The sequence below is a fragment of the Eumetopias jubatus genome, unplaced genomic scaffold, assembly GCF_037043125.1.
Source record: "Eumetopias jubatus isolate StellerSeaLion01/CBP00866 unplaced genomic scaffold, mEumJub1_p1.0 scaffold_13, whole genome shotgun sequence".
Taxonomy (NCBI): domain Eukaryota; kingdom Metazoa; phylum Chordata; class Mammalia; order Carnivora; family Otariidae; genus Eumetopias; species Eumetopias jubatus.
In genome coordinates, this window is record NW_028274819.1 from 16,267,608 (window position 1) to 16,290,760 (window position 23,153).

Here is a 23,153-nt window from a genome sequence, read left to right on the forward strand (position 1 = left end):
ATTCATAGACCTTGTGGAAACAAAAGTTTGAAATATGTCAGGTTTATTTTTGGCATCCCGCTACTCTTTTTTGCTTCTCTTCTGCCACCTCTTGTTCTCTCTTTAAGATCCATGGCTTCCTCGCACACTATGTTCCCTTACCACTGTTCCAGCACCTCAGCCATACCATCCAGCTCTACAAAGCCTTCCTCTGCCAAGAGGTTCTTGCGCTGCCCTCCTCCCCTACACACCACTTTTAAAACCCCTCTTTGTGCAGTTTCTTAGGCGAAAAAGCATACCTGATTTGAGCTGATACCCTCCTATGTGTTAGATCCGTAACAAAGGATAATTTTATATATGTATTTTTCTTTATAACAACTTCATTGAGAGTATAAAACTCACCATTTTGAAGTGTACAATGCAGCAGTTCTCAGTGTATTCACAGAGTTCTGCAACTCCTACCACTCTATAATTTTAGAATATTATCGTCACTCCAGAAAGAAACGCCATACCCATCAGCAGTCACTCTCTTTCTCCCCAGATTTCTCCCCCTACCCCCCAGTCCCTGGACAACTGTTACTCTACTTGCTGTCTCTATGGATTACTTCTGGACATTTCATATAATGAAGTATCTACTTAGCATAATATTTTCACTGTTCACCTATATGGTAGCATGTATTTTTATCGCTAAGTAATATTCCATTGTATGGCTATAGAACATTTTATTTACTCATTTATGGTTGAAGAGAATTGGTGTTCTTTACACTTTGTGGCTATCTCTGTGAACATTCATGTACAAGTTTTGTGTGAGCACATTTTTTTCTTTAAAGATTGATTTATTTACTTAGGGAGAGCATGTGCGAGTGGGGGCAGGGGGAGAGGGAGAGAGAGAATCCCAAGCAGACACCTGACTGAGCATGGAGCCCAACACAGGGCTCGATCTCATGACCCTGAGATCATTACCTGAGCAAAAATTAAGAGTGGGATGCTCAACTGGCTGAGCCAACCAGGTATCCCTGTGTGAGTACATTTTTAATTCTCTTGGATATATACCTAGAAGGAAAATTGCTGGGTCATATGGTAACTATGTTTAACTTTTTGAAGAACAGCCAAACTGTTTTCCATTGTGGCTTCACCATTTTATATTCGTACCAGTAGTACAAGAGAATTCTAATTTCTGTACATCCTCACCAGCTCCTCTTATTTAAATATTCAAATAGGACAGAGAGAAATATTGAAGGGCAAAGGGGGGGTCCCAAGAGCCATACATCTGCTGCCATCACATTAACATCTTTAAATTGTTTTCACATCTTCTTCATTCTTCCACTTAAAAATCTACAAGTTCTTTAAATCTCTCAAGTTCTGTTGTGTGTATGTCCATGAGGGTTATAGTTTTTTGTGGGCAACACTAGTGGGAACTCTGAGTGATGCAGTTTGGTCATTTATTATGTATTTTAGGTTGTGTACTCAGTACTTTCTGATAACAAGGATAAAAATTATTTAGCTTCTTTGTTTAAAATTGTCATTTTTAAGGGCATCTGGCTGCCTCAGTCGGTAGAGCATGAGGCTTTTGATCTTAGGGTATGAGTTTGAGCCCCATGTTGGATGTAGAGATTACTTTAAAAATAAATAAATAAGTAAAATCATCATTTTTAGGGGTGCCTGGGTGACTCATTTGGTTGAGTGGCTGCCTTTGGCTCAGGTCATGATCCCAGGGTCCTGGGATTGAGCCCCACGTCGGGCTCCCTGCTCAGCGGGGAGCCTGCTTCTCCCTCTCCCTCTACCTGCCGCTCTGCCTACTTGTGCTTTCTATCTCTCTGTCAAATAAATAAATAAAATCTTTAAAAAATAAATAAATAAAGTTGTCATTTTTTAGTTTGGTCATGTTCTCGGTTGTGCCTGTGTTACATCTTTACTATAAAAATAAGTGAATTAATGTTTTTGGCTTACTCATAACTTTATGATACTTATCCTTGTTCAGGTGATGCAGATGAAGCTTCACATAGTTGCTTTGATTGCCCAGAAGGGGAGTTTTTCCAAAACTTCAGCTCAGATTGTCTTGGATGGCCTTGTGGACAAGATTGGAGATGTGAAATGTGGGAACAATGCAAAAGAAGCTATGACAGCAATAGCCGAAGCTTGCATGTTGCCGTGGACAGCTGAACAGGTTAGTGATAGAGCTCTCTCTTCCCAACTTTTCCCGGCTTTTCCCAAATTTTAATTTAAGTTTACTAATTAAACTGTAGTTCTTTTCTTCCTAAGTCAAACCATTTTTATATTCCACATTTTTATCCTTACCTCTAATAATATACTGTTGCCTGATAATTAGAATTTATTTTGGCCAAGAATAATCTATTAAAAGATGAGAGTGATTTTCTCTTGACATTATAATTCAGAGTGATCACTAATGAAAAGTTGTAAAGTCCAGAATGCTTTTAATACTACTGTCACTTACCTCATTTTCTTGTGTAAGTTAAGATTTTATTTATTTATTTGACAGAGAGAGAGACAGCAAGAGAGGGAACACAAGCAGGGGGAGTGGGAGAGGGAGAAGCAGGCTTCCCGCTGAGCAGGGTGCCCGATGCGGGGCTCAGTCCCAGGACCCTGGGATCATGACCTGAGCCGAAGGCAGACACTTAACAACTGAGCCACCCAGGCAACCCTTTCATTCCTAAGACATTCTTGCAGTTCTATCAGGGTTGGAAAAACCATGCTTAATCCACTTCTACCTTTATGGCATACTATATTTCTGTGAGAAATATGAGAAAAAACACATGCTTATTTTTGTTTTTTCCCTCTTTTTCACTTTAGGTTATGTCAATGGCTTTCTCACAGAAGAATCCCAAGAATCAATCAGAAACTCTGAATTGGTTATCAAATGCAATAAAAGAATTTGGTTTTTCTGGGTAAGTCAGAAACAAGATCAGGTACAAAATAAATATTGTGTCGGTCTCTAACTAGTGATTCTTTTTGCTGTAGCTATTTCTGCTATTTCTGAGACACCAGAGCGGGGTCATCTGATTTATATAAAACAAAACTATGTTTGTTCCTCAAAAGTCTGTATTGGCTTATGGTCCTACATTTTCATGTCCACTCACATTAGAGCTCTCTAAGTTATTTCTCCTTAAGTATTAATAACAATCCCTCAGAAAAGCCACTTCCAAGGATTTCTAGTCAAATATATTTCAAAATTACTACATATAATCACATTTGTTTAGAGACTTATGCATGTTGGTGAATTAAAGTCTCTCAAGGTCATGCAACAGAGAAGCTTGCCTAACTTTCTTTATTTTTATTTATTTATTTATTTTAAGTTTTTTTTTTTTTTTTAAATTCATTCGAGACAGAGATAGAGAGAACACAAGCAGGGGGAGAAGCAGAGGGTGGGGGAGAAGCAGGCTTTCCGCTGAGCAGGGAGCCCAGCGCGGGGCTCGATCCCAGAACCCTGAGATCATGACCTGAGCCGAAGGCAGACGCTTAATGACTGAGCCACCCAGGCGCCCCAGCCTAACTTTGTTTATTAACCCACTGTTTCCCAAACTTGTTTGCATATTGAACACATTTGTTTATTTAACAAAATTTTATAGAGCTTACTTTATGCTAGGTACATTTTTTTTTTAAGATTTTATTTATTAGAGAGAAGAGATAGCAACAGAGATAGTGAGAGAGAGTAGGAGCGTGGAGGAGAGGGAGAAGAAGGGCTTGACCCCAGGACCCTGGTCATGACCTGAGCTGAAGGCAGCCACTTTCTAAATAACAATTCATTTGATTTAATTCTCATAAAAACCATGTGAGGCATTGTTATTCCCAATTTATACATGTGGAAACTGGGGCACACAAAGCTTGAGTAATCTGTCCAAGTCACAGTTCCAAAGTGGCAAAGCCAAGATTTGAATCCAGGCATTCTAGTTCCAAGAAAAAGTACTATAACTGCTATACTATGTTGCCTTTCTCTGTGCCATGCTGATTTTTACAATATACTTCTCAATGTATTACAAAATAGTTTTCTAGGGATGCCTGGGTGGCTCAGTCAGTTAAGTGTCTGATTTCGGCTCAGGTCATGATCTTAGGGTCCTGGAGTCGAGCCCCTGCATGGGGCTCCTTGCCCATCAGAGAGTGTACTTGTCCCTCTGCCCCTCATCCTGCTTGTACTCTCCCTCTCTCAAATAAATAAAATCTTAAAAAAAAACAAAAACACCAAAAAAACCCAAAATAATTTTCTGCATTCTACCAAATAAAGAAATACTACTCTAGAAGTTATTCAAGTGACATTCAAGCAAAGACACAATTGTTTGGGAGCACCTGGGTGGCTCAGTCAGTTAAGCATCTGACTCTTGGTCTCAGGTCATGGATCTCAGGGTTGTGAGATCAAGCCCTGTGTCGGACTTCGTGCTCAGTGGGAAGTCCGCTTGAGATTTTCTCTCACCTTCTCCCTCTGCTCCTCTCGCACTCCCGCATACGCTTTCTCTCTCTCTCTCTCTCTCTCTCTCTAAGATAAAATAAAATCTTAAAAACAAATAAAAATAGCAAGGAGTGATTGTTCTTCAGGAGGTAGTAGAGGGGAATGAGTTGGGGGGGAGTGGGAGGAGAAAAGATGGGAGAAAGAACTGGGCCAGGTCACATTGGGCCTCACAGTTTGAGTTAGTTGGAAACCATTAGATGGTTTTAAGCAAAAGAGTAATAGGATCATTTGGACTTTAGTCAGAATAAATAGTGAGGATCAAAAAGACTGATTAGTCCTATCAAGAAAATATACTGGCTTGGACAGTTCGTAGAAACGGAAGTATTAGGACGCAGAATGTATTTGGAAGATCGGAACAGGATACTGAGTATAGGAAAGAGAGGAGTCAAGCAAGGATGGCCTGAGCGAATGGAAGAATAATGTGGCTCTTTACTGAGGTAGGAAAGACTATGGAAAGAACAGCATTTGGGTTTGGGGTGTGGACAGTCAGGAGTTTTGGTCTTGACGGATGTGCGACATCAACTGTACATTCAAATGGAAGTGTTACAAAGGCTGTATGGATATACAGATCTAGAATTCAGAAGAGGGGTCAACACTGGGGTTTAGGAGTAATGAGCTTGTAGACAATATTTAATGTTCCCTGGAAGTGAGTGAAGAGAGAGAATAGGTGAGACTTGGGGACATAGCCAAAGGGAGCCAGTCCTGGAGTCTGGCTTTATAAAACTCGAGTATTTTGAGGGTTTCATTTATTTGTTTTTAATTCTAAATGTTACTTCTTTCAGGTTGAATGTGAAAGCTTTTATTAGCAATGTGAAGACAGCTCTTGCTGCAACAAACCCAGTGAGTACATACCACATATGTAGGAACATTGCATCCATCTTTGTGGTTCTGTTCTCTTTTGCAAGGTTCTTTTTGTTCTGTCTGCCAGGCTGTGAGGACTTCAGCCATCACCCTGCTTGGTGTGATGTATCTGTATGTTGGTCCCTCTTTGCGAATGTTCTTTGAGGATGAGAAGCCTGCCCTTCTATCCCAGATAGATGCAGAATTTGAGAAGGTAAAGATTCCAAAACTGATACAGTCCATTGGTAGACTTGAGAATGCTCGTAATAGTTAAGTTTAAGCTTTTAACCCTTTAGAATGAGGACTATATATGTATTTGCTTTTATATGCATAAAGTATCCCTAGGAAGAATTCATAAGAAATTGACGGCTTTGTCTGTGAGGAGGACGACCGGGTAGCTGCGGCATGGGGAGGGGGGGTTTCCTCTTGTTGTCTCTTGTACCTTTGGAATATCAAACATTTTTATTGTATTGCCTGTTCAGAAAGTATATCAACATTTAAAATTGTTTTGGATAAAAAAAACCTGGCCTTCCTTGAATAAACTTTCTAATCAAAATTGCTGGGTTTGGGCAGACTTGCTCTATATTTATTGGGCAGCCAAGTCAAAAGACAGCTTCATGATTGAAAAGTCAGATTCTAGTAGGTTTGTATAAAAATACCTTTTGCCATATAGTCTCAAATTTGGGATCTAAGTAGGAATTAAAATATGTACTGTGCAGGGGTCCTTGGGTGGCTCAGTCAGTTGAGTGTCTGACTCTTGATCTCGGCTCAACTCATGATTTCAGGGTTGTGAGATCAAGCTCAGGGTTGTGTCAGGTTCTGTGCTGGGTGTGGAGCCTGCTTAAGATTCTCTCTCTCCCTCTGCCCCTTCCCCCCTTTCTAAAAATAAATACATACATACATACAGTGTAGTTTGTAAATATTTAGAATGAAGGAATAGGAAAGTTTGACATAGGCCCATTCTCTAATTTGTTTGCTCTCGTACCATTCATCAAGTTCATTAGCCTCACTGATTTGTTTGTGTGTAGATGCAGGGACAGAGCCCACCTGCTCCAACCAGAGGGATTTCCAAACACAGCATAAGTGGTACAGATGAAGGAGAAGATGGAGATGAACCAGATGAGGTGGGCACTGATGTTGTGGATCTTTTGCCGAGGACAGAAATCAGGTAGGTTTATCGCAAATGGTTTATTGGATTTATGTAGTGAAAAAAAAAATTTTTTTTTAGGAGTCTGGAATTAAGGATTCTGTTTTCTACTTTTTCAGTGATAAAATCACTTCAGAGTTGGTGTCTAAGATTGGTGACAAGAACTGGAAGATCAGGAAAGAAGGCCTGGATGAAGTGGCAGCTATTATCAATGAAGCAAAATTTATCCAGCCAAATATAGGTGAACTGCCAACTGCTTTGAAAGGCCGACTCAATGATTCAAATAAAATCTTGGTACGTAGGGTGCCTGGGTGGCTCACTTGGTTAAGCGACTGCCTTCGGCTCAGGTCATGATACCGGAGTCCTGGGATCAAGTCCTGCATCGGGCTCCCTGCTCAGCAAGGAGCCTGCTTCTCCCTCTTACCCTCCCCCCTCTCATGCTCTCTCTCTATCTCATTCTCTCTCTCAAATAAATAAATAAAATCTTAAAAAAAAAAAATCTTGGTACGTAGAACATGTGCCTGTTCTTTTTCTCTCCCTCCCCTCTTCCCTTCAGGAAGTTCCTTTTTAGTAATCTTCACCTGCAAAAAAAAATATGAGTGGTCACTTCATTTGCTTTGAACTAGAATTCCTTTAATTTCTTAAGTGTACCTCAAGATAGGTTGGTAGGTGGCTGGTTTATTTATCAAATTTTCATGGATCTCAGATTTGCTTTTTATAGAACTCTAATATTAAATATCCCTATATAAAACTGTTTGTTATATGCATAAACATGTTTAACTTCTGATCTTTAAATTTGGGTTTTTATGTCAGGATTTTCTTAAACTAGGCTTTACCTTACTTTAAAACAAAGCACTCTCCATTCTGGTCTAAAATTCTAATACTGCAGTGTTAGGGACTAAGGATAAAAGGACAGACCACTGTCTGTGAATTATTCATGAGCTAATTAGAATAGCCTCATAACAAACTGCCTACCCTGTCTTTCAAGTAGGCCCAAAGCTGCCTAGTACACTGACTACTTAGCAGCAAGCTTGGAAAACTTGGAACACTGTTGCTCCTGGCTTCATCAACGGTTGGCTCTTTCCCACTCAGGTGCAGCAGACGTTGAATATCCTCCAGCAACTGGCAGTAGCCATGGGCCCAAATATCAAGCAACATGTGAAGAACTTAGGCATCCCTATCATCACAGTCCTTGGAGACAGCAAGGTAAACCTGACTCCCGACCACAGCTCCCTTCTGGAATAGGCCAGCCACATTCTTGGGCGAAGACCAGTTCTCAGTGTGTGTAAGAGTACACATAAACAGCCTATAAACTTTGTAGGGAGAGAACATTAGGAGGAAAATAGTAAACATCTTTACCTCCCAGGCAGTATGAAGGTAAACAGTTATGTCACTCGCCTTGCGACCCTTAGATAAGTTATTTATCTTCTTCGAGGTTCAGTTTCTTTATCTGTGAAATTTCATCCTTACAGAACTAAATAAGAATCTGTACATAAGGTACCTGTTACTGTCTCGTGTAGTATGCACTCAAAAACTGTTGGCTATTATGATTATGACATCATTATTATTATAAGTACTGTTATGAAGAGTGAATACGTTCATGAATTTTGGGGTATTGTATTTATTTTCTTCCTTGTTCTCCTGAACCGCTGGAGCAGGATCTTCTAGTACTTCAATTTCACAGTCCTAGAATTAATCTCCTCGAAAGGTGCAAGCCTCTTATATTTAGCCCTAGATTGAATATTTGAATGTGTCTTTATTTTTGTGCAATTCACTTAATATGAGGAATTGGGGTATTTTAATATTTTTCATGTCAATAAGTCCTCATTCTGTGAATGCAAGTTAATATGAAAACATAAGTGTTCAGGCAAATTGTTAGTAATTTCAGTCTAACTATTAGGAGTTCTCTGCCCTGTGGAGTTACATTCTTTATAGATAACCATGGATATAACAGCCCCCAGAGCTTCAGAAAATAAGACCTCTGAGTTTATTCCCCTTACGTGATACTTTATGCCCAGGTCACTGTTTTTGCCTAATTTAACTGAGTACAGGACCTTACAATTGGAGTCTTATGTTTCTCCTTTACTTTGGGTTTTCAGTACAACCATAGAACTAGATTCTGTGTCAGAAAAGTTGATTCCAAGTATGTTCATGTGGACCTTAGAGAAACCTCCGTTGTTCGTGTTCCCAAAGTAACAAACTTTTTCACTCCCTACCTCCAAACCATAACTGATGTTATCTTTACTAATTCTCTCCTCTATTTAGAATAATGTTCGGGCAGCTGCCCTAGCAACTGTGAATGCTTGGGCAGAACAGACAGGCATGAAGGAATGGCTGGAGGGAGAAGATCTTTCTGAAGAGCTCAAAAAGGAAAATCCTTTCTTGAGGCAAGAGGTAAGTATTACAAATATAATGTGCTTTACTCATGACACATTTTACCTTCTTAGAGGTACGGAACTACCTAATAAATAATGCTTGTATGAGTAGAATGAGTTTCATTATGAAACAGCTAATAAGATGAAACCAAATTCCTGAAGCTTTTATACTCATGTGCCTCTTTTTATCTCCCCCACTTTGATATCCGTAGATAAAACACTAAACCTCAACCTAAACCTTCCATCCTATACAGACATTAACTCAAAATGATCATGGGCTTAAATGTAGAACATAAAAGTATAGAACTTTTCTTTTACTTATTTTTCAACATGGGGTTTGAACTTATGACCCTGAGATCAAGACCTGAGTTGAAATCATGAGTTGGACACTTAACCAACTGAGCCACCCAGGCACCCCAAAACTATACAACTTTTAAAGGTAATATTGGTGAAAAACTTCAGGATATAGAAATTCTTCAGGCAAAGAATTCTTAGACTTGACTCCAAAACCACAATCCCATCAATGGAAAAATTTAATAAGTTAGACCTCATAAAAATTAAGAATTCTTACTCTGCAAAAGACCATGTGAGGATGATGAAAAGGTAGCTACACCATAGGAGAAAATATTTGCTAACTCAATATCCAATAACCATTATCCAAAACATGTAAAGAATTCTCAAAACAGTTTAAAAAAAAAAAGTCTAATTAGAAGATGGGCAAAAGATGGGGCTCCTCCTTGCTGACTCAGTTGGTGGAGCATATGATTCTTGATCTCACAGTCAAGAATTTGAGATCCATGTCGGGCGTAGAGCCTACTTAAAAAAAAAAAAAGAAAACGGGCAAAAGACATGAACAGATGTTTCACTGAAGAGGAGATGCAGGTGGCAAATAAACCCATAAAAGTTGTTCAATATTATTAGCCATAAAGGAAATGCAAATTAAAACTACAGTGACACCTCACTCTACAACTGTCAGAATTACTGAAATAAAAAAAATAGTTTTAGCACAAATGCTGGCAAGGATTTGGAGAAATTTGAACACTCGGCTGGAGGAAATGTGAAATGGTACAGCCACTCTAGGAAAGAGTTTGGCCGTTTCTTATAAAACTAAACATGTAGGGGCGCCTGGGTGGCTCAGTCGTTAAGCGTCTGCCTTCAGCTCAGATCATGGTCCCAGGGTCCTGGGATCGAGCCCTGCATCGGGCTCCCTGCTCCACAGGAAGCCTGCTTCTCCCATTCCCCCTGCTTGTCCTCCCTCTCTCACTGTGTCTCTCTGTCAAATAAATAAATAAAATCTTTAAAAAAAAAAGAACCATGTCCTTATCTTAAAGAAAATTGTCATCTTTGCATATATCATTTAAATATAGTATTGTTCTTAAACAATGAAAATTACTGATTTTATATTGGAAACTTGAGTGTAAGAACTAATTCAGTGTTCGGTACTGATGCAATCATTAAGCCTAAGATCATAAGTAATAAGTTTCCACTTGCAGTGTGTAACCGGTCTTTATTCTTTTGGCAGCTTTTGGGCTGGCTGGCTGAGAAACTACCAACTCTTCGTTCCACCCCCTCAGACCTTATCCTTTGTGTTCCTCATCTCTACTCGTGCCTGGAAGATCGCAATGGAGATGTGCGGAAGAAGGCCCAAGATGCCTTGCCTTTCTTCATGATGCATCTGGGATATGAGAAAATGGCCAAGGCTACCGGGAAACTAAAGGTACTACTACTTGTGGCTGCTCTTAAAAGCCATTAGAAAAATACTGGATGTGAGTATATATAGGCAAGAGATCATATTACCTCCTAAGAGTTTCACTTGAAACCCCAATGAGAGCAAAAATTTGTTGAACTTCCAAGAACCTGACTCTGCAGGGACAAAAGTTGTGACCTTCTAGAATGATAGCTAATTTAGTATGACTTCATAATGTGTGTTACTTCCCTTGCACTATGTGCCGCCTCCCTTACTTCATAGGTATTTCGAAACTGGGAGCTCAGTGATGTGTTTGACAGCAGCTCTGTTAGTAAGCATAGTATGAGTGTATCATGTATGTGGCCTCTCACTTCTGTTTTGTTGTCTCCCTAGCCAACTTCTAAAGATCAGGTATTGGCCATGCTAGAGAAAGCCAAAGCTAATATGCCAGCCAAGCCTGCTGCATCTGCTAAAGCAACTTCCAAACCAATGGGAGGGTCAGCTCCAGCCAAATTCCAGCCAGCTTCAGGTAACTCTATTTTGAGAGGGTTAAGGGGGAAGTAGCCCAGGGGAACTCTAAAAAGAAATCCAGCCTTCATTTCTTAACAGCTTAGATCCTAGGCCCTCCTGCCTTCCCTCCCTCTCTCCCTCGCTCCTTACCCTTCTACCACAAACATTTGTCAAGTTTTATGCTAGGAATTGTGCTGAAGGTATGAAGATACTTAATTTGGTTTACAATTCCAAAAAGGGGTTTCGGAATAGCACATTGAAATACTCCAGAAAGTGGGTGTTCCATCCTATTTTTAAGGTTTCCATACATTTTCTGCTATTGGATATAATAGAGGGGGAACTGGGACCATCTAGTCTAATCCCCTTTATTAAGAGATGAGGAAACCCAAAAGATTAAGTGACTGGCACAAGGATAGCCAGTCAGTGCCTAAACCAGCATAGAATTCTCTTCCTCATTCCCAAATGAGTATTCCTACTGCAGTGCCCGTTTGCCGATTCATTCTCTTACTAATCTTTTAGAGAAAATTCTTGATTTCATCACCCTAATGTTACAATTCCATCATGTATAAATAAAACTCTAATCTGTAACCACTTCTTCTCTAGATTTACTACTTAAATAAGATATTATTATTCTCTTTAATGGGGTAGAAATTATTCATGCTATAGAGTTAGAAATTGTACATGTGTAAAACTGTTGGTATTATCAACATATATATTCAGTTACAACATTTGTTGGAATCTTGCTATATGGTAAATACTGAGTACCAAAGATGACAGGCCCTACCCTTAAGGAAGTATCAATCTGAAAGGTTTTTTTTAACTGTTATGTAGAAAATAGTTTTAAAACTTCAACTTAACTGTTGGCAAAGTAGATGTAGATTAATTGAGTTAATTTCTTAGGTTATGCTTAAAAAGGAAATTCAGGCAGAAAAAAGATTAGGAAAAAATCTAATTGAAAATACTTTCTAAATTGACACATTTGAAACTGTAGGCTTTCTCATCATTTAACCTGCTCAGAATAAAGTGATATTAGAGCTTATATTTATAGTAGATCCGTTTTTTTCTCGAAGCACCTGTTGAAGATTCTGTTTCCAGCACTGTAGAAACCAAGCCTGATCCGAAAAAGGCCAAAGCTCTAGGAGTTTCCTCTAAAGCAAAGGTATGTTAGCTCTGCATACTTAGATGTAGAATTGCTTTTAAGTGTGTTTTATACACTGAGTCATTCTATTAGGAAAGATCATATTATGTATGGAAGAACATTACTACTCTTTTTTTTTTTTTTAGGATTTTGTTTATTTATTTGAGAGAGAGAGCGTGCGCACGAATGACAGCACAAGCAGAGGGAGAGGGAGAAGCAGACTCCCCACTAAGTCGGGAGCCCAATGCGGGGCTTGATCCCAGGACCCTGGAATTATGACCTGAGCCAAAGGCAGATGCTTAACTGACTGAGCCACCCAATCGCCCCTACTCTTTTTTTTTTTTTTTTTAAGATTTATGTATTTATTTGAGAGAGCAAGCCCAAGCCAGGGGAGGGGCAAAGGGAGAGAATCCTCGAGCAGATTCCCTGCTGAGTGCAGAGCCTAACAAAGGGCTCCATTTCATGACCCGTGAGAGCCTGACCTGAGTCAAAACCAAAAGTTGGACACTCAACTGACTGAGCCACCCAGGTGCCCCTGGTACATTTATTATTATATGCTCATATAGAATGGGCACTCTGGCTATTTGTTTGAATATTTGTTTCCTTCCCTTTGCCTGGTCCTTTAACTCAGTGAGTTAATTTAAATAGATAATTATCTTCTAAATTGTCCAGTTGAAGCTGTTCTTTTCCTGTTCTCCCCACTGTCCTCATACCAAATTTAACAAGTGCTTATTTTAGTATTTTGATCACAAGTGCTTTGAAGTATTTTTGACACTATTCTTAATGCTGTCCTTTTTCCCCCAGTCTTTTGCAGTTTGCAAAACAGTTTCACATAAATGATCTCATATTTGTTTTAACTGAATGACTTCAGTGTTTGAACTAGAAATTCTGGCCTACTAGAAATAATGGGCTCTTGCTACATTTATATTAATAATTAATAATGGTTACAGTTTTGAAATTCAGGTTTTACTTTAAATACATGTTCTGAGTGTTCACTATTTTCTTTCCATCTGATACAAAGATTGAGAATCTTGGATTATTTTTCAAAACCACTTTAATAATTTAAAATGTTTCTAGCAAGTTTCTCTAGAAACAGGTTCAGAGAATCTCTAGTTATAATGATGTGTTAGAGATAGATTTTATATGCAGAGAAACAGAAAAGCTTTCTTGACTAAGACATGTGTAAATGCCATTCAAAATGTCATTAATATGGAAAGCTGTAAGTGGTGTTGAAGATTTCAGGAAAGAAAGGAGCTGTCCAGGGGCGCCTGGGTGGCTCAGTCGGTTAAGCAGCTGCCTTTCGGCTCAGGTCATGATCCCAGAGTCCTGCGGTCAAGCCCCATGTCAGGCTCTCTGCTTAGCAGGGAGCCTGCTTCTCCCTCTTCCCTCTGCTTGTGCGTGCTCTCTCTCTCTCTCTCCCTCTCTCTCCCTCTCTCTCTCTCTCTCTCTCTCTCTCTCTCTCTCCCCCCCTCCCTCTTCCCCCCTCCCCCTCCCCTCCCTCCCTCCCTCTCTCTCTGTCAAATAAATAAATAAAATCTATTAAAAAAAAAACAAAAAAACAAGATGTCCAATAAACAAAGAGTCTGACCCAGACCAATGGTACATAATAGAGTTTTCCAACTATATTACATGCCAGTACAAGGTAACCCACAGTTACTTGAGAATGTATTATTAAAAACATTTCTGGGGACTCCTGGGTGGTTCAGTAGGTTGGGCATCCGACTCTTGATTTTGGCTCAGGTTGTGAGATCAAGCCCTGGTCAGGCTCCATGCTCAGGGCACGGAACTGCTTAAAAGATTCTCTCTCTGCCACCCCCACACCCCCCACCGGCTCACACTCCCTCTTAAAAAAAAAAAAATTTCTGGTGGGGCGCCTGAGGGGCTTAGTCGGTTAAGCATCTGACCCTTGATCTCAGCTCAGGTCTTAATCTCAGGGTCATGAGCTCAGGCCCTGTGTTGGGCTCCATGTTGGGCATAGAGTCTACTTAAAAAAAAAAAGAGAAACAAACAAACATACGTTTCTGGAAATGTACAGAAAGTTAGTATGTGCAAGATTCTGTGGCTCATCTGTTTCTTTCATGGGGCATATAACGTTGAGAGTGTCTGTTTTATAGAGAGCCCACTTACCGGGCAGTAACATCATATTCCCAAGGACGAGTAGCCTAGCTAACCAGTGTTCCCTGAACCTTGGCTGTAGAGTGCACAAGGAAAGAAAGTGCCCAGCAAAACCAGCTTAAAGGAGGATGAAGACAAATCTGGTCCTATTTTCATTGTTGTTCCAAATGGAAAAGAGCAAAGAATGAAAGATGAAAAAGGATTAAAGGTAAGGAAGGGACAAGAACCTTCAGGAGTTTTTTGCTTTCTTGTTTTGTTTTGTAATCAAGAATCATTTTACTGTCTGGAATTCATTTCATTGTGAAATACCTAATAATGAACTGGATCTTTTGCTAATAAATTATAGCTTGTTTCTCTTAGGTTTATGGGAGCATTAGTTCCTGCAAAAGGAACTATAGAATGGAGCTATTGCCTATTCTTCCTCCAAATGGAAAGAAACAGAGTTGTTTTAATTTTTATAATCAAAAAATGGAAAATATTAATTGATTTTTATCAACTACACATCTGTAGTAGGGTACTTGTTTAATCCTTCTTGTACCTGATACCTCAAAAGACAGATCTGGTGACTATCTGTCTAATTCAGTCATTTCTCTTTTTATGTTATTTTGATATTTTTAGGCAGTTAAATTTGTCAGAATACATACTTGTTTAAAAAAAATTCAAGGAGTATGAAAAGTACAGAGTGTAGTATAAGAAGCATGTCTCTCCCTAGTCTCCCTCCACAGGGGAGATATTATTACCAGTGTTTTTGTGCATTACTCCAGAATTATGAATATTTTGTACTATATAGTCATATACGTATAAATATATAGTGCTTTTTACACACAGGGGAACATGCAGCACTCTTTGTTTTGTATATTGCTTTTTTCTTTTAATGATGTTTGAAATATCTTAAAGGTCATGTACATAACTGTGTGTATATATCCATTCATTCTCTTTATTGGTACATCATGTGTATGTACCTTTCTTTATCCCCAACCCACAATATAAACATTTAGGTTTCTTCTAGTCTCCCACTATTATAAACTATTCTGCCACGAGCATTTTGAATGTAGGTCCTTGTACACATATGTGAATATATCTTTATTAAACTCCTACTAGAATGTGTGTACGTATTTAACTTTGATAGATATTACAAATTTTCCCTTTATTAAAATTGTACCAGTAGTATCCACCATGTTTTACAATAAGAGAGCATTGATTTTTCTAGTGAGAATTGCTGAATTTTCTATTCCTTGAAGATGTTAAGAGTTAACCTTCCGGAAGTATGACTGCTTGATAATATATTTTGCATTCATATTTAATTACAAATTAATCTTGTCGAATTTTAAAATCCTATTACATTGATTTCTGCAGCTGCTTTAAATAGAATTCTCTGCCTCATTTCAGTTGAACATCTTATTGTCCCTTTCCCTGTTTTTTTTTTTTTCAGGTGCTGAAGTGGAATTTTACTACTCCACGGGATGAATACATTGAGCAACTAAAGACTCAGATGTCTAGCTGTGTGGCTAAGTGGTTACAGGATGAGATGTTTCACTCAGACTTTCAGCATCATAACAAAGCCCTTGCTGTCATGGTTGATGTAGGTTTACAGTAGATAAATACACATGTATCTCAGATCCATGAAAATACTGAGCCTTGTGAAATAACCAGAAGTTAATGTAACTTGAGAAGGAACTAGAATATACCATGTTCTTTGGCTTTAGAGTTATTGTATTATTTGATAGAATGAGTGACTGTCATAATTGCAGGTCTTAAATAGAATCTTAAAAATCTGTTTTCTTCTTGGACTCTAATAAAATCTATAATGTTACCTAATAGAACTCAAATTTTTATACAGTCTTATTTGTCCTCTGTTTTAAGCACTTGGAGAGTGAAAAAGAGGGTGTTATTGGTTGCCTGGATCTTATCTTAAAGTGGCTTACCCTGCGGTTTTTTGACACCAATACAAGTGTCCTGATGAAAGCCCTAGAATATTTAAAATTGCTCTTCACCCTGCTAAGTGAGGAGGAGTATCATCTTACTGAGAATGAAGCATCTTCCTTCATCCCCTATCTCATCCTCAAGGTAATGCGTTGTTCTCATTCTGGAAGACTGCCCAAGTTCCCAGCTGACCTCAGTTCCCATCCTTTATTCCCTCTCCCTTTTCCATTTATTCTGTGATGATACCTTTCACTGCTCATTCCCGTGCCCCTGTTCTTCCAAGATGTGTGATGCATGGAAGGAGCCTTTGCTATTCAGGAACTGCCTCAGTTGTTATTTTCCTTGTTGACTAGGTTGGAGAACCAAAGGATGTCATTCGTAAAGATGTCCGTGCCATCCTGAACCGGATGTGCCTTGTCTACCCAGCCAGCAAGATGTTCCCCTTCATCATGGAAGGAACCAAATCCAAGAACTCTAAGCAAAGAGCAGGTGAAGCAACAGTTTAAATTGAGGCGTGAGTCTGTGCAGCAGTGACCTCAAAAAGGAAGTTTATAGATGAACCGAGGACATTTCAGTGTCTGTGTGGTGGATTCCAACCTTCCGATTTGGACTGTGGGAGTGATGAGTTGCACACTGGTGGAGCCATGGTATCGGGTGATACAGGCACCGCTCAGTACCACCCTGCTGACAAAATCAAGTGCACAGGGGCCATCTGACTCACAGGCATCCCTTTCTTCCAGGAGCACTCGCTGTAACAGTATTATTTGATTGTGTGTTTTATCAGAAGGCAGTAAACAAGGAAAAATTCTAGGGAGAGCCAGAATAAAATTTTAGTTCTTCACGTATGCCAAGGAAAATGTATCTAGTGAAGACAGGTCTCGGGGCGCCTGGGTGGCTCAGTCGTTAAGCGTCTGCCTTCGGCCCAGGTCTTGATCCCAGGGTCCTGGGATCGAGCCCCGCATTGGGTTCCCTGCTTGGCAGGAAGCCTGCTTCTCCCTCTCCCACTCCCCCTGCTTGTGTTCCCTCTCTCACTGTGTCTCTGTCAGATAAATAAATAAAATCTTAAAAAAAAAAAAAAAGGTCTCTAAGCTGGAATGTGTGTTGGGTCTCATTAATCTAACCTCTCTTCCCCATCAGAGTGCCTGGAAGAACTGGGGTGTCTGGTCGAGTCCTACGGCATGAATGTTTGCCAGCCAACCCCAGGGAAAGCCTTAAAGGAGATAGCGATTCACATAGGAGACCGGGACAACGCCGTGCGCAACGCTGCCCTCAATACTATCGTCACCGTGTACAATGTTCACGGGGATCAAGTGTTCAAGCTCATTGGAACTGTGAGTGACTTCTCGCTGAACATTGTCAGCATGTTTTGAATTGTTAGGAGTCAGCTTTCATATCATCACAACTCTAGGTCTTTACCACTTTTTATTATAAACTCAACCCACCCGTGTGTCCTTGAGTCCAGATAAACCCTTGAGGGCGTCTGATCGTTGTAGGACATTTATGCTATGTCTTACTGGAAACCCGATTTTCTTTTCTGCGCCTTCTCCTCATACGGTTTGCTTTAGAAACGAGCTGTTTTTGAATCCTATCCTGAGCTAGTCCGGGATTTATATTCTGCCTAGAAATCTGCTCTGTAATTTTTAGCGCATTTAGTTTTTAGTGAACAAGTACTCACGTGTATAATGTAGATTCTGGTACCTGTCAGAGGAGAAGAGCCACGAGCCACACTCTGCAGACCCATCAGGTGCTGCTTCTGATTGCTGACTTTGAGCTGGGCCACTCATGGTTGTACCTTAGTCCACTCCAGTGACTTCCGAGTATTACATATATTTACACAGTTTTTATACATTTTTACCTGGATTAATCTGTTTACATCCTCACTACAGGTCAGTGAAGGAGATAAAGCAGATGGGAATTTTACAGATGATCAGCAGGGAAGCTTGCCTTTCATTCACATAGTGCTGACACGGCAAACATGAGGAAGCGTCATTTAATCTTTGACCTTTTCATTTGTAGTTACTAATAGCCTTTCCTTTTGTATCCTTGCCTTCTTTCATAGATTCTCTTATTATAACAGGTTTTAACAATAGTTGATTTTAAACGTAGCTAGTGTTTTGAAAATAAACTTACCCCAACATAGTAGGTTCTGCTTGCTTCAATATGTGAATGGATATTGACTCTTGAGTTTTCCAGTTAGGTTTTTTTAAATTCTCCTCATATCCTGGTAGAGGGGCGTACTAATAATAAATTCAATTTGGCCTCTTGTTACAGCTCTCTGAAAAGGATATGAGCATGCTTGAGGAGAGGATTAAGCGGTCAGCAAAGAGACCTTCGGCTGCCCCAGTAAAACAGGTGGAGGAGAAACCTCCGCGCACTCAGAGCGTAAACTCCAACGCCAACATCCTGCGCAAGGGACCAGCCGAGGACATGTCCTCCAAACTCAAGTATGTAGATGGAGACAGTTGTCTAAGAACATCTCAGTGGCCTTTGCCTCATGTGCTTAATGCTTATCCTGTAACATAATCTTGAGTTCCTGTAGCCATTACCATGCATGCCAGAGTGTCTGGGGAAATGTCTTGTAACCAAATGTTTAATCCTTCAGTCTTCATTGTCTTTGTCTTTGTCTCAAAACCACTTCTAAATAGTCTTGTGCCTTCTTTCACTGCTTTTCCGTGGACAGAATTATGTATCGCACTTATAGGATGTAAGTACTGCCTGCTAATTTCTTATTAGCAGGGCTCTTATATCTTTCTAACTTCTGACTTGGATTCATCCCCTCTGGAGGGCAATTGGTTTAGAGTTTATAACTCTAAGCAGGTTAGAGGGTGTCCATCAGTATTCCATGAATCAAGCCTCCCCAGAAGTCCACTGGCTAGCAGAAGTGTCAACTCAGTGTCATGTGGAGAAATTATTGGTTCACCTTTGTCCTTGTGTTATACCTGGCCATGCTCAGGTTCCTATTCTTCAGATAAAGCTAATAGGTAAAATGCATGCAAACCTGAATTGGCATGGGACTCAAAATACTGCCTTCTGAGCAAGACAGCTCTATTTTGGGCTGTGTCCATTATCTAATGTTAACCAATTTGAATTTGGAAACCTTAAATACCTATTGCTTGGATGTAACACTGGCTCTGACCTGTCAAGAGTGAATATTCCTAAAAAGAGAGGACTATCCCTCAAAGTCTAAAGTATACCGAGCAAGGCATGGAAGAATGCTTATGATTAGAAAAACTTAAACTACTGGTTAATTTGGCAGAAAAGAACCAGCCAGCCTAGATTTTTCTTAAATTTTTGCCCAAGTAGAGAGCTTTGAGTCAGTATATTTTATTAATTATTTTCTGCCCCATCTGGAATAGCAGTACAAGGTTTGTTGGCTTTAGTGAACTAGAGAGAATACTTATAATTTGGAAGGTACTGTAAATACAAGGTAAAATGATCTGCTACGAGAGTATTTGTGAACCAGAGTGGTTGCCCATTGAAGGCACTTGCTTAGACTCAAGGACTTAAATCATTCAGGGGGGCTGAAACCAGAAGTTAAACATCTGTCTTGAAGCTTTGGGGCAACTGGCAGTGTGACTCTTGCTCTTTGGTTCTGAAGTCTCTTTAGTTCAGGAGCCTCCTTTTGCTTCCCTTAGCCAAGCCCGAAGCATGAGTGGGCATCCTGAGGCAGCCCAGATGGTGCGCCGAGAATTCCAGCTGGATCTAGATGAGATTGAGAATGACAGTGGTACAGTCCGATGTGAAATGCCAGAGCTGGTTCAGCACAAACTGGATGACATTTTTGAACCAGTCCTTATTCCCGAACCTAAGTAAGTTAATCTCTTTCATTTAAGTGTCAGCAGTGCATGATCATGAGAGTGCATACGTGGAAAGAACTTTCTGTGTAATCACAACGTTTTAGAACTGATTACTGTATGGCTGGTGACAGTTCTTTTACTCAGACCTAGTGAATATTCCTAAAAAGAGAGGACTATCCCTCAAAGTCTAAAGTATACCGAGCAAGGCATGGAAGAATGCTTATGATTAGAAAAACTTAAAATACTGGTTAATTTGGCAGAAAAGAACCAGCCAACCTAGAGCTAGTGGAGAACTGTATAATTCCAACTCACTGGGATGTCTTGTAATAAAGATTGAATTTTTTCCCTTTGCTCTGCTTTCTAGAATCCGGGCTGTTTCTCCACACTTCGATGACATGCACAGTAATACAGCATCCACAATCAATTTCATTATCTCCCAAGTAGCCAGTGGTGACATCAACACGAGCATCCAAGCTCTGACACAGGTAATGGGGGTATGACCCATGACAGTAATTCTGTTGGCAGCAGAGGCTGGACTAGTGGTGGCTGCATACGGGTCACAGAGTTAAAGGAGGTAGGCAGCGTTCAGCACTGCCCTGATGAAAAAGTGCACAGGGACCACTTAGTGTCATCACTTGCTTCCCAGGAGGTGGCTCTTATAGATCCTTTCTCTTTACACTTGAATTCATTCACCAGAGGCTAGAGCTACAGCGCTGAGTAAGTAGGGACCAAATCTCATGGAACTTACTTACTAGTGGACAGAGGAAAATAAGTAAACACAATATCAGATAAGAGCAACTACTGTGTAAATAGAACTCAAATGGGGTGATCAGAGAGAGGAGCTGAATAGTTACTTCGATTGGTGATCAGGGATGCAAGCAGAGGGAACAGCTAGTACAAAGGCTGTCCGGGTAGGAATGAGCTTGGATATTCAAGGAAACGATTCAAGGCCCATGTGCCCAGAGCAGAGTGGGCAAGGGGGAGAATGGTACAGAATGAGATTTGAGAGGTGGACAGAGATCACATCATGTAGACCTTTAAAGCCCCAGGGTAGATTGTTTGGATTTTAAGTGTGATGGGAAACCATTAGAGAATTTTGAGCAAAGAAGCTATGTGTTTTTTACAAATCATTCTCTTCTGCTTCCCTTCCCTAACAACCTAGTCCTAAAGCCAGTAAGTTGGTAGAGCAAGGTAGGCATCCACCTTGTGGCAAGGTGGTGAGGGTGGGGAACCATCGTGGCCCAGTTGCAAGGGTCTCAGAGCCCAAATGTTAGGATGGTGTCATATATGAGGGGTGATGCAGAGTCAGGAGTCAGAGCCCAAGCAGGGTGAAGAGAATGTCATGCAGGTGGCCACTCTGGCATGATAGTAGGATCCCAGGTAAGGTGAGGAGGATATCCATGTGTGTTGGAGGGGGCAGGGCAGCATGCAGGTGGTCAGAATGGGGAGTCAGAGCTGAAGCAGAAGTAGGCATCTGGGGTGCCTGGGTGGCTCAGTTGGTTAAGCAACTGCCTTTGGCTCAGGTCATGATCCTGGAGTCTCTGGGATCGAGTCCCATGTCGGGCTCCCTACTTAGCAGGGAATCTGCTGCTCCCTCTGACCTTCCTCCCTCTCATGCTCTCTCTCTACCATTCTCTCTCTCTCAATAAATAAAAATCTTAAAGAAAAAAAAAAGTAGGCATCTGCGTGGCGAAGGACTGGGGGTAGAGATGGGAGATTGGTTACATACAGAGGGATTGTTCAAAGAAATATAAGGAAAATAGAAGCCACTTTTTTTTTCTTTTTTTAAGATTTTATTTGAGAGAGAGAGAAACCATGAGCAGGGGCAGAGGCAGAGGGAGAAGCAGACTCCCCACTGAGCAGGGAGCCCAACTCAGGGCTCGATCCCAGGCCCCCCAGGATCATGACCTGAGCCAAAGGCAGATGCCTCATCGGCTGAGCCGCCTAGGCACTCCTGAAGCCATGTTTCTTACTGTCCGAAAAGAGCACTACAAATATGAAAGGAAAGCAAAATAGCATAAACTCTGGCATTGGACCAGAATTAGATTAGATGTGTCAGTATGAACTCATGATTTTTTCAATACAGAGAGATAGAAATGAGTATCAATGTAAATGTATGTATATGTGTGGTATAAATGTATGTTATAGGTATACATGTATATTTATAATATATACATATTCCCTAATTCTTTTCCTTGAAAGGACCTGAGAGAACAGCAATACCCCAGCAGCAACAAGCACCCCCAAAACTTGGCTTCTAAATACCATTTTCCACTAAAAGGGAATGAGGGCTCTTGGGAGAAGGGGTAGATTCCAGGGCTGAATTAGAAAAAGTACAAGATAATCCTGGAATATCGTATTGTACCTGACAGTAAGGATAGGCTCAAAGAATGATAGGGACATATCAGAAGGACCCAGGGGACAGTTTGAGCATCAAAATCAATAATGATAGTAATGAGGTATAACCCAATGAACTGAATAAAATTCAGGAAATAGAGTCAATAAAATTTAACAAAATAGGAAACCCCAAGTCCATGTAAATTAAAAATCTGAAGAGAGATGAGATAGTTTCATAGTACCTCCCCACAAAATACAAAGGACTAACAGATACAAAGTGTAACCAAGAAATACAAAATACTCGGAGTAATTTGACAGTACAGAAGCTTAGCAGACACCAACTTGAAGTGCTCAAAGTGAACATCAGTATTAGGTCAAGATGAAATCATGTGCCACCTCATAGGATCCAGTGAGAATTCAGCATCACTTTGCTGACATTCCTGATGTCATCTGATCATGAAGACACCTCAAAAACAATGCAAAACTAAGGGATATTTTACAAACGTCAAGGTCAAGAAAGTCAAGGAAAGACTAAGGATTGGTCTAGACTGAAGAGAGATTAAGAGACATGACTAAATGCAGTGCATGATTCTAGACTGGCCTTTAGCTATGAAGAACGTGATCAGGGCAGTTGGAGTAAATGGAATGAATGGGGCCTGAGGATTAGATGGTAATAACGTCAGTACTAATTTCCTGATTTTGTGTTGCCTCCTGAGTATGAAGGAGAATGTCCTTGTGACAGAGAAATACACAGTGAAGTGTGAGATGGGCATGGACCATCACATTGACAACTTACTTTCAACTGATTCGGGATTTTATAAGTTCTTTTACAATACTTCTGAC

At 40.2% G+C, this 23,153-nt stretch overlaps 1 protein-coding gene and 1 non-coding gene across 6 annotated transcripts in view; both read left to right on the plus strand.

The window, feature by feature from the left end:
• The window catches only part of CKAP5 (cytoskeleton associated protein 5), a 102,425-nt gene that overhangs the window by 63,222 nt on the left and 16,050 nt on the right, over positions 1-23,153 (plus strand). For all 5 annotated transcript variants that reach the window (XM_028111199.1, XM_028111201.2, XM_088018152.1 and 2 more), the window contains 19 exons: positions 1,961-2,146; positions 2,791-2,885; positions 5,224-5,281; positions 5,370-5,495; positions 6,310-6,449; positions 6,548-6,722; positions 7,521-7,634; positions 8,694-8,822; positions 10,326-10,520; positions 10,884-11,019; positions 12,071-12,159; positions 14,336-14,461; positions 15,686-15,835; positions 16,117-16,320; positions 16,530-16,665; positions 17,314-17,507; positions 18,448-18,620; positions 19,812-19,985; positions 20,338-20,458. In XM_028111199.1, the coding sequence (XP_027967000.1) occupies positions 1,961-2,146; positions 2,791-2,885; positions 5,224-5,281; positions 5,370-5,495; positions 6,310-6,449; positions 6,548-6,722; positions 7,521-7,634; positions 8,694-8,822; positions 10,326-10,520; positions 10,884-11,019; positions 12,071-12,159; positions 14,336-14,461; positions 15,686-15,835; positions 16,117-16,320; positions 16,530-16,665; positions 17,314-17,507; positions 18,448-18,620; positions 19,812-19,985; positions 20,338-20,458 (2,721 nt within the window). The remainder of the gene's footprint in view (positions 1-1,960; positions 2,147-2,790; positions 2,886-5,223; positions 5,282-5,369; positions 5,496-6,309; positions 6,450-6,547; positions 6,723-7,520; positions 7,635-8,693; positions 8,823-10,325; positions 10,521-10,883; positions 11,020-12,070; positions 12,160-14,335; positions 14,462-15,685; positions 15,836-16,116; positions 16,321-16,529; positions 16,666-17,313; positions 17,508-18,447; positions 18,621-19,811; positions 19,986-20,337; positions 20,459-23,153) is intronic.
• LOC114215454 (small nucleolar RNA SNORD67) lies at positions 16,788-16,898 on the plus strand. The gene has a single exon (XR_003610573.1). It is a non-coding gene; the product is annotated as a small nucleolar RNA SNORD67 (small nucleolar RNA).